This window comes from Physella acuta, unplaced genomic scaffold (assembly GCF_028476545.2).
Source record: "Physella acuta isolate Inbredline_101_S28 unplaced genomic scaffold, ASM2847654v3 ptg001542l, whole genome shotgun sequence".
Lineage (NCBI taxonomy): Eukaryota > Metazoa > Mollusca > Gastropoda > Physidae > Physella > Physella acuta.
In genome coordinates, this window is record NW_026733057.1 from 31,514 (window position 1) to 43,532 (window position 12,019).

The window sequence follows — 12,019 nt, forward strand, 5'->3', positions numbered from 1 at the left end:
TCAGGGGCTCACAAGAGTGCCCCTCTACGTCTCTGACACTTAAGCGGTGAGTGATTAACTGTGATATTACGGTGAGTGATTAAAGTACACTCAAGGCAGTAGTGTAGTGGGTAAACCCGTGCCCCCATAAATATGATCCAATCGCAGAAATTGTTTACATTTAAATGACTCAGTTTTAGAAAGAAGGGTTACGCTTCTAGAATATAGGATTGGCAAAGTATTAATGAAACCCTCCTAATATAATATATTTCGTCAGACTTTATTTGTCTATAATATGGGGAGGACTAGTATTAATTATAAATTACATCCTATGAGTACATAAAATAATAATGCTTTAAAGAATTTTCCTCATTCAAATATGTGTTTTTTTTACTTTAACCGTCTTGTCTTTAACTTAGCATGGGTTGTTGACTGATGTTGTTGGTAATGGGAAAATCATTCAAGAGCGAAAACAAGCTATTAAAATATTAGGCCTAGCCATATGATGAATTTCTAGAGTTCATAAATAAAAAGTTTTTAAAATTTTAATATTATTAACTTATTAAGTAATAAATAATATGGATGATTAAAGATAATGATTTATCTAATACTAGACTTTAGATTTAGATTCTTAGGTAGATCTAGATCTAGATTCTAGAATAGTAGTATTAGGTTTTTTCTGCCAGATTTTTTAAAAAATGTTAGTGATTTGTAAATGTAGGGTAAGGTTTTGCAGATCAATGTTGCTGTTTTGGGTGCTCTCCCTTGAATAAGATAATATTGTGTTTTGGGTGTTCCTTGTTTATAATATTTATATTTCATTTTATACTTCATATACTACAAATATATCGCAAAAATATTTTTAAAATGCATGTTTTGTTTATATTTAATTTTATATTATAACATATTCATGATTTGTTGTATTATTTCTAGTAATAAATAAAATTTTAGAATTTATAAAAAATTACAGTAAGCACCTCCTGCTTTTAGAAAGTAACAAGGCGTCTGTTGCTAAGTATTCGCCATCTTTGATAAACAGTTGCTGGTGGCGCTTAGTAACACGCTAGCGCCTTTCGTTCTATGGAAAGCACTTGCGATTTTTTAAACTTCTAATCACATACCACTTTATTTTTCCAGTTAGTAGATTCCAGTGATAATGGGTAAAAGATGCATTTGTGAGATCTGTACTTGTGGGTAAGAAATTGTATATTTATCTAAAATTAGCAATAAAAATTTATTTTTACGATGTATTATTGCTGATCTACATCTTGTCTTCTACGTTTTTTTCTTTAGAGCACATTCGAAGAATGATAAATTACGAAATTTAAAACCAAGTTTGACTATTCAATTCAATTCTCCTGCATAACAATTTGAACATAGATTTAGATCTATGATTTATTTAAATTTTTGTAATTTATATTTAAGAGGCAGTAGTAATTATTTTTTTACATTGGTTTACAAATATTACAATGGACACCAGCGAGAAAAGTCTCAAAGGTATTTGAGAGGTGTATAAATTCATTTAAAAATCATGCACAGCGTAGTTACAATTAATATGGTTATAAAATCCTGTCTGTCTGGTTTTTTTTGGACTTTACTAAAGATTGGATGTATTTGATGTTTATAATATTTTCGGTAACTAAATAAAAATTTTAAAAAAAGCAAAAACAATTTGGTTTTCACGTGTAATGGCGACATAAACAATGGCATCCTGCTATTGGATAGGCCGCCATTGATTTTATTGTACACATTGTAAGCTAAAAATAGAAAACTAGGTCATGGGGTTTTTAATTTGCATTGTTATTTAAAAACTTGATCTGCAACGTTTTGTAAACAAATAGTTATCGATCACTAAGTTACTGTACAGCCAATCAATATTTGTCTTACGAAAGTGAAACATCCGGTTATAACTTAGGCTTGATGAAAATAAATAGAAATGTAGCCTTAAACTCAACAAATTATTTTCAAGTTCTCTGGATTTGCAACTTTTATAGCATTTATTCTAAAAATATAAAATTTCTAAATTAATTTTAGGCTTAAGTTTTTATTTTTTATTTTTTTTTACGGTCTAAATCTAAAAAGCACGTTTTTATTCCATGTCAACAATATTATGGAAGGAATCTCGTCAACTCGCTCGCCTCCATTAAATACAATTCAATATACATACAATATGCCATGGCTTGGGGACTTATGTAATAAGTATAAATGATTGTTCAGTTTATGTTTAGCAAATTAATCTTTATTCTTTAAGCATAATTATTTCTTTAAACATGTAGACGTCACCACTGTCCACATCGTCCATGGCGCCCTGGAGGAGATTATGGGGAGTGTCTGGTGACCTCCTACAACACAGCCTACAAGCCACACCCATTACAACCCAGGGAGAGCTGTAAGCCAGACAATTCAGCTTTAAGAAGTGAAGAGCCACTTTCAGACAAGACAACGTTTAGGTAATGTACATTTAGTAATACATGTTAGGTATGCTTGCTCAACAATGTTGTTACAGTTTGACTGTTATGTGCAAAACCTCATTGGAAGTTTGTATTATTCCGATATGGTTAAATGGGGATCAATTTCTTCACTTGTAATAAGACCTGTAGTGTTCCTTCAACACAACAACACAATGCCAAGTTCCAATATTATTACAGTTTATTTACAATTTACACCTATCACAGTCTACTCCTAATTCTGTCCACCTCTGCTGTACTATACATTACTTCTATCTAACTAATCTCCAATCAACTATCTCCTCCAACAATATCTATCTACCACAACTTCTGATCTAACATTCAACTTTACTACATGCTCAATGACCGATGACGACTGACTGCTAACTTTATCTATGTGCAACTCACTGCCAAAGCTACAATGGTCAGCTGACCATCTCACATGACTGGTCATCCTCTTGCATCTCATTGGTTCATACCTATTCTCCTACACGTCTGCTATGTGTCTGCTATGGCTGTTGTACATTTTCTGCTGTCTGTTGACCTAGCACCATCAGAGTCACTGAAGTTTTCTTAAGAGAATTTTTGCTTGTAACTGTTAGTAGGTTAAAACTACATTTTGTTACATTTCTTTTTTCATTACAATAAGTGTCTAGTTTGTGATGATTGATCTCAAATGTTTCATTCCTGCAGGACATTCTTTGTGATGGTGAACTGGCACTGCCAATATCAATGTGTGCCACTTTTTTAACCCTTTAAATAAAAAAAATTACAGCCCTGAATTAGCTGTGTCCAATGCTTGTCTGACTTTAGCTTTGCTATTGCCTCTACTGTTGCACTTGGCTGTCTGGCTTTTGTTAGGCTATCGTTTGTACCATTGTACTATCTACGATGCCTGAACTATGTAGCATATCATCATGTGTGATGTGAGCCAATATCAGAATAATCTCAGGTGCAAATCATATTCAAACTAGTCATGGCCTGCTTTATCATTGTGTGTCCATGTGTGAATCACATTTTGTGTCCATGTGTGAATCACATTTTGTGTCCATGTGTGAATCACATTTTGTGTCCATGTGTGAATCACATTTTGTGTCCATGTGTGAATCACATTTAGTGGTTAGTAGTAACATCCCCATGGACTGGAATCCCCATGGAAAAAGGAAAGTGGGCCGGCCAAAGATAACATGGAAAAGAACGGTTGAGGAAGAGACGAAAACAGCTGGACTCGCATGGGCACAGATTAAGGGAGCAGCCCAAAACCGAGTCCGCTGGAAATGTGTAGTTGCAGCCCTTTGCTCCCAAGGGGCCACAAAGGAATGATGATGATGATGATGAGTAACATCCGCATGATGAATCACATGACAGAAAGTTCATGATGTATTACATGAACACATCGTGACATAGAAAGTTCATGATGAATTGCATTAAAACATTCTTGTTCAGCAATTTTCTTAATAAACTAAACCAAAATCTTTATTAAAATATGCAGTCTTTGACAGAGGAAGCTGGACCTACCCTAGCTGTTAACTACACACGAAGCACCTTCCCAACCCCACCCTCCCTAACTAGCTGTTAACTACACACGAAGCACCTTCCCAACCCCACCTTCCCTAAGGCCAGGTTTTCAGTTTAGTGGAGTGGCGAGTGCATAACAAGGCGCCACATTGTGTGTCTGTGTGCCTGGATCATTATCCTGTTCAGATCGTCTTTACATTTCTCGTAATTTCAACCATCTCTTTCTAAAGAACATCGTCTATTTTAACATCTATAGTGTCTGACTGCAAACTAAATGCACTCGTGATTCAGTCGTATTTCTGTGATGTTAGTTATTTATTATCTACATCTCATACAACGGTTGAACAAGGCAGGGAGGAGGTTGATACAGAGAGTGTGATTAGACCAATTTGTTGCCACGATGCTTCTCTGATAACTTGACTGGAGGTTTCGTTAAAATTTCTTGTCACCCAAAGCTAACCAACTGGCAGGCAGCCAGCAAACTATCTCTTGTTTATCATAACTATTGACCATCACAGTCTATTCTTTAAAGTGCTCAAACATTCCCCACCCACCCGCACGCCACACCCACCCAGTTGTCCGTCCCACCAAGAACTCTTAGAATGGAATGTTGCACCGAGTCACAAATGTCTTCTTGAATGTGAAGCCGAGTATTGAAAAGTCGCTTGACGTCTCCGCATTGTTCGTTCTCACTGTAGACAAGGCGAAGAGAGTCCACAAATGAATCTGTGACGTGGAACCAACCTGGCACATTGAGCGGATTCAGAGGACGCGAAAAACAATGACCACCACGCCGGCTCAGGTTGGGTTCGGTGCACGTGATAAAGATAAACACGGGCTTTACTAGTGCTGGGAAAATCGCCATTTTGAGAAGTAGCGTCTGTCTGGGTGACGTCATAAGGCGACGATCGTCATACTGAGCACCAGCTACAGTTCACCTGAAGGCTGTTTTTGACAGCCATGCAGTGTTTCTTTCTGGCATCTCTTGGGGGGGGGGGGGTGTAACACCACGGTAACAAATTGCTTTTGTGCCAGCTCAATTGATGATTAATTACAGTTAAATAATCATTTAAGTACAAATCGACATTATTACAAGAGGGTGTGGGGAGTGGGAGGGAGTGACACCACGAAGTGCCGCACCGGGTGACACTCGACATAGCGACGCCACTGCTCATAACAGTGACGTTATGACAGAGTGTAGTGACAATATGACAGAGTGTAGTGACAACATGACAGAGTGTAGTAACAATATGACAGAGTGTAGGGACGTTATGACAGAGTGTAGTGACAACATGACAGAGTGTAGTAACAACATGACAGAGTGTAGTGACGGTATGACAAAGGATACACTATGTTGTCTAGCGCACGTAGTCCTCCCACTACAAATAACAAAATATAGGCCCTGTGTTTCATAACCACGCCTCAAAGATTATGACAAACTATAGACTTGCTATGGGTATTGTTTCTTTCAGGCATCTAACCGCTCCACTTCCGAAAGAATGTTATGAGCCATTAATCAAATTAATTAATTAATTTATCTTCAATTAGTTTTTGAAAACTTGCCAGTACTCGAGTATTGTAGGGCTACTCTCTAAACCTCACATATACACATGATTTGCCTACGTCATACTCAACTTCTGTAGGCCCTAGCCAAACTTTAGTTCTGTTTTGGATCTGTGTGTGCAAGGTTGTGTTTGTCGTTTGTCCAAAAAAGTTCTGTTTGCATCTGAAATCTGACTTGGTAGGAGACTGTAAACATTAGCCTGGCCTTAATGTCCACAGCCGGCCACCTTACAAACGTCCACACTAAAGTAGGCACTGCCGTACTAAGTACTGAATTTATAAAATAGTATAGATTATTTTTTTATAGACCACTTAACTATAGAATACTATAGGTATAGGCCTTTATTAAAATAATTTATAACATATAGTATAGAGTTACAGTTTAGATTTAAATATATTACAGCATAGTATTCCTACTATCTATTAGCTATAGTATTAGTATTGCCTACCATCAGTGGCGTAGCGAGGTCGGGTGTCACCCGGTGCGGCACTTAATGGTGTCACCCCCCCCCCCCCCAGAGGCGTAGCGACCCTTCCCGGGGACAAACTTTCAAATTTTCGATTTGCACCCCCCCCCCCCAACTTTCGATTTGCACCCCCCTCAAGTTTTTCTCTATATATTTTGCTATTTTTTGCCTTGGTGTCACCTCCCTAAATGGTGTCACCCGGTGCGGTCCGCACCCCCCCTCGCTACACCTCTGCCTACCATAGTATACTGTAGTACAGAACTAGACCTATTGCAGCAAAAAGTAAATAAGACAAACTCAGTCACTACATTAGCTTTTCATAATGTTTTCAATCACCAGCACTACTACACAATTGTCTCAGATTTGTTATAAAGTCTAAGAGAAGCAAAGGCATGCATGTCATTTGTAATTGTCCTTTGGGTTACATTTTGTTCCATCATGTATGTAACCCCTCCCCTCTACTACCACTGATGTTCTGTTCTCTAGGCCTTACACTACTATACTGAGCATAATCCTGTGCCTAAGTTGTTAAAAAGCTAGTTAGACTAAATATTGTTTATTTTGGCTCTGAAGTTAAAAAGTTAGACTAAAGATTGTTTATTTTGGCTCTGTTTGAAGTTGGCCCACTCTTATTTTCCTAACAGAACGGATTACATCAAGCACCCACTGGATAAACCATTTATCCACCAACATGAACCATACAAGAGGCCAGCAGGGGAAATTGATACCTTGACATCTTACCATAGAGATTACACAGGTAAGCAACATTATGTGACATCTTACCATAGTGATTACACAGGTAAGTGGTGACATCTTACCATAGTGATTACACAGGTAAGTGGTGACATCTTACCATAGAGATTACACAGGTAAGCAACATTATGTGACATCTTACGAAAGAGATTACACAGGTAAGCAATATTATGTGACATCTTACCAAAGAGATTACACAGGTAAGTGGTGACATCTTACCAAAGAGATTACACAGGTAAGTGGTGACATCTTACCATAGAGATTACACAGGTAAGCTCCAACAAACAGATCTTATTTTCTCCATCTGAGATTGCTGTTTACCATTCTGATTTCACACAACTTATATTCTGAGTCCAATGTTATCTGCCCACCAAAGTTTATCAACAACAACATTTGTTCAACTAACAACATTTGTTCAACAAACGACATTTGTTCAACAAACAACATTTGTTCTACAACAACATTTGTTCAACAACAATATTTGTTCAACAACAACATTTGTTCAACTAACAACATTTGTTCAACAAACGACATTTGTTCAACAAACAACATTTGTTCTACAACAACATTTGTTCAACAACCAACAATTGTTCAACAACCAACATTTGTTCAACAGAAAAGCATGCGCCACCAGCCCAAATGATCAAACATGATGGCCAGAGACAACTCCCCGCCAGGTTTGAAGGAGAGCCTACATACAAGAGTGAGTTTTTTTATAGCACACTTGACAAGATTTTAACAGCACAATCCCCAATTGATAAGGTTTTAACTACACAGTCCCTAGTTGACAAGATTTTAACAACAGTCCCTAGTTGACAAGACTTTGACTCTTGAAAATGTTTGACTGTGTACTATTCAAGTTGTTTTTGTTTTATGTCTATTGAAAATGTTTAACTCTGTACTATTCAAGTTGTTTTTGTTTTATGTCTATTGAAAATGTTTGACTCTGTACTATTCAAGTTGTTTTTGTTTTATGTCTATTGAAAATGTTTGACTGTGTACTATTTGGTTGTTTTTGTTATATGTCTATTGAAAATGTTTAACTCTGTACTATTCAGTTGTTTTTGTTTTATGTCCAATGAAAATGTTTGACTCTGTACTATTCAGTTGTTTTTGCTTTATGTCTATTGAAAATGTTTAACTCTGTACTATTCAGTTGTTTTTGTTTTATGTCCAATGAAAATGTTTGACTCTGTACTATTCAGTTGTTTTTGCTTTATGTCTATTGAAAATGTTTGACTCTGTACTATTCAGTTGTTTTTGTTTTATGTCTATTGAAAATGTTTGACTCTGTACTATTCAGTTGTTTTTGTTTTATGTCTATTGAAAATGTTTGACTCTGTACTATTCAAGTTGTTTTTGTTTTATGTCTATTGAAAATGTTTGACTCTGTACTATTCAGATGTTTTTGCTTTATGTCCATTGAAAATGTTTGACTGTGTACTATTCAAGTTGTGTTTTGTCTTGACCTAAATAGTTGACTACCGCAAGTGGCCCATAGAGAGACATCAAGCTAAAGCCCCAGATGGCTGGGTCCCTCCATCACAACCATTTGAGGGCCAAAGTACTTTCACGCGCGACTTCAAAAAGTACAATGAGCTGCCCCGCAAGAGCATGAGGCCGGCCGAGGGCCACCATATGTCGGATGCACCTTTTGATGGCAACACAGGCTACCGTGATGATTACATTCGCCACCCCCTGCAGCCCCGTGATGTCAGAGAAAAGGATCTGTACAAGGCGCCCAATGCTCCGTTTGATGGGATGACCACGTTTAACAGAGATTACACCAAGAAGAACGCTCCCAAAACTGAATCCTGCAAGCCATCATCTGAAGCCTTCCAGTCCGACGCCCCGCTGGACGACCTGACCACTTTTAAGAATGATTACAGGAGATGGAATGGAGAGAGGCCCTACGTGCATCACCAGGACCAGTACAAGAAGCCTGAGGGGGAGATGGACCACAACACCACCCACCGTCTGCAGTACAAGCCCCACCCAGTCCAGAAGGTGGCCATTATGAAGCCAGGGGAGGGACGGGTCATGATCCCAGGGGAGTTTAACGGGCTGACCAACTACAAGAGTGATTACAAACCCTGGGGGATACAGCGAGAGCAGCCTAAAGCAAGGGATGGCTGGGTCCCCAACAACATTCCCTTTGATGGCACTCCAACCTACAAGGCACACTACATCCCTCATTCCATCGCTCCGACAAAGAGCATGAAGCCAGATGCCTCAGCTTTGACCAGCGATGCACCCTTTGATGACACCACAATGTACAGAACCGAGTATGTCAGGAAGCAGGCCGATATTTGTCCAGCAGCCATCATTGATACCAACAGCTCACGCTACACCTATGTGGAGACAGATAGCCGAGGACACAAGCAGTACATGCCTGTCTTTGAGCAGACCAGCTCGCTCCATCACTCCAGCTCTGGTATACCCAAAATTCCAGCAGCTATGGTCGCTGCTTGAGTGAACACGAGTCTAGCCAAGATTTTCTTTTACTTTTACATTTATTATTTCAATTGTAGATTAGATTCTAGACAGATATTCTAAAAGATAAAAACAAAATTCAATTTTAATTATTACTTTTGAAATTAATGGTAAAATCTATTCAATATTATGCAATTGTTAATGTTTTTATAACTAGAGCCTACATTAATTTTGTCATGCTAGATTACGTGACTTAATATTATGTATTGTTTTGCATTAACTTGGTAAAACATAGAAAACTATAGACAAGACAAAAAAAGTATCATTTTTTACCATCCAGCTTTTGTTTGAACTAGCTATTGGATTAGAATGTATAACATCATAGATCTTTTAACCCCAAAACTGTTTTCATTCATATACACCATCTCTCTGTCCTTTTGGAGAATTTCTATTTTATATTTATATTATTTTGGTTGCTTTGACTTCAATGTTGGAACAAATGTGATTCACTACTACTAGGCTCTGTTCTGTGTAAGCTTTAATTGAGGGGTGGGGCGGTCACCTCAAGGGTGATCTGCAATTTGTAACTCAGGTGGGGCCAACATTTATCTTTGCTAATGAAGTTGTAGGTGGGGCCAACATTTATGTTTACTAATGAAATTGTTTTATGGAAATCTATGTAGCCCAGGCGGTGTTAATCAACCTACTAATTCTAATTGTTTAATGTGCGTACATGCATCCGAGTTTGTTTGTTAATGAAGACTGTGATGATGATGCAGCCATTCCCAGTGTGATAAACCACCTGCACATGTTAATGGACACAGCCTGCATCTGCTGCCGATCATTTTTTCTCTAGTGCTTTGTATTTAACTCTGATCAGATATCTTGCAATATATAATCCCTAGAAATATTGTTCTAATAAAACCTACCTATACAATTTGGTTATGTATAATTGAACTGTCAACGCAAACAAGACTTGAAATACGAGTCAGTATAATGTTCAAATATAAAGTTGTATATAAAAATAAAACTTGTGTGAAGGTAGCTCATGATGTTTGTGTTTTTTGTTAAGTATATTAGTGTCTCACTTTACATAATATTAAATATATATTGTGGGGTATTTAAAAAAAAAAACAGTGACCACTGTACTAAATATATTGACTCGATAACAGTAAGATGATCAAATTGATTAAAGTTTGAAGAACATCGAGGGTCACAAAGTCAAGGAACAGTGCAAGTGTGTTGTTTAAAATCACTGGGCAACGCAACAACATCAAGGGACATAACTGGTTCCGCTGGGTGAGTTATCGTTCCTTACCGTTGCCAGTAACAAGAGGCCAGGTAAGGGAATTAAAAAACACTGGAAAATCTGCGGGTTAAAAAAGCGAATCCAGCTATAAAAACTGACATTTTTCCTACTGTTGTCTTTCTTATAATGTCAAAGAAAAAAATCTAGCATAGAGAAAGTTTTAATTTTAAACTCAATATCTTTTTATGACATAAAATAATCAATGGATAAATGATTGATTTAATTGTAAGCAGTGGTAGGCCAACTTCCGACTTCGTGAAGAAAAAAAACAGGCATTAGTGGAAACTTTATAAGGTTTTGAGTTCATATTTTTCTCTGACATACAGATCTACTATAAACTACGGTCGACTGCTTGTGTTTTGAACAGCTCTTTATATTTAGACGTTTTGTATTAGATCTATGTATAAGTAAACCATCTTAAATGAATGAAAGCAGACTACAAGTAAGAAAGAAATATTACTATTGTAAATCTGTATCAGTCCTCACAAGCCGATGATGAAAACTGTAATACTAAAGCGAACACACAACTGACGCTATAAATTACGTGTCTGCAGTGTTTCTTCCAGACTTTTTTCTCCGGGGGGGGGGGGGGCGGTAGACTTTCTTCGGGGGGGGGGGGGCGGACACTGTTAAAAGTATATATTTTCTATATAAATTATATAAATTTCATTTCGTTCGGGGGGGGGGGGGGGGGGCGGTAAAAAAATTTCGGGGGGGGGGGGGGGGGGGGGGCAAGCCCCCCCCCCCCCCCGAAGAGATGCCTGGAAGAAACTCTGCGTGTCTGAGGCGGAAAAAAAAAATTCAACAGCTCTTGTTTTTTTCTCGCCACAAACCTAACACTGTTACACTCGTCACCAATCAGCATCGGTCTGTTTTAAAATGTCAGCCATCAAAGAATGACAAAGCGATTCTATCTCGGCGTTAGAAAGTGTATGCCGTTTTGTTGTGTAGACAAACGTAGACTATGCTTGACTGACCTATCGCCACCTACAACAAGGAGTGTTCTGCGCGTGTTTCACGGCTCTTTAAGCTGTTTTAATCTTATCTCGCTATAGAAATCCGCCACACAGTTCCCCGTGCTGCCATTGTGTGGTTGTCTAAATAGTGAAATACCGACAGAACTTTTTCCAGGGCAGGTCATCACCGGCAGGGGTCGTGTGTGTAGAAAGGTGTTGCGCACCGTCCAATGATTTCTTGGTTTCAACAGAAAATGATAAACGTTTAGAGTAGCCTAAATGTCGATCACTATAGAAAACGAACGTTGTCGAGTAGTACTAACTTAAACTAAGACAACCATTGGCTAATTTCACCTTTTTATGATGGTCTGAACATCAATTGGCCTAATTCCTGTCAGGACTATTTTTTACCATCCTATAGTGTCGGGTACAGAATGGGACATTTTACACACCCTACCACATATAGGCCTGTTAGGCCTCTACAACAAACCGATGGCCCCTCCATTCCCCCCCCCCCCCCATCGCGAGACTATATAAGAAGTAACCCTCACCCCACCTACAAACCACAACATATTACACTTCGACATATTAAAA

The 12,019-nt window shown here is 38.0% G+C and overlaps 1 protein-coding gene across 1 annotated transcript; it reads left to right on the forward strand.

The window, feature by feature from the left end:
- Positions 1-992: 992 nt before the first annotated feature.
- LOC131928763 (stabilizer of axonemal microtubules 2) lies at positions 993-10,203 on the forward strand. Its single transcript, XM_059284880.1, has 5 exons — positions 993-1,173; positions 2,256-2,429; positions 6,619-6,731; positions 7,344-7,430; positions 8,205-10,203. Exons 1-5 carry the CDS (start codon positions 1,136-1,138, stop codon positions 9,197-9,199), a joined length of 1,407 nt encoding a protein of 468 aa, XP_059140863.1. The 5' UTR covers positions 993-1,135; the 3' UTR covers positions 9,200-10,203.
- Positions 10,204-12,019: the final 1,816 nt, after the last annotated feature.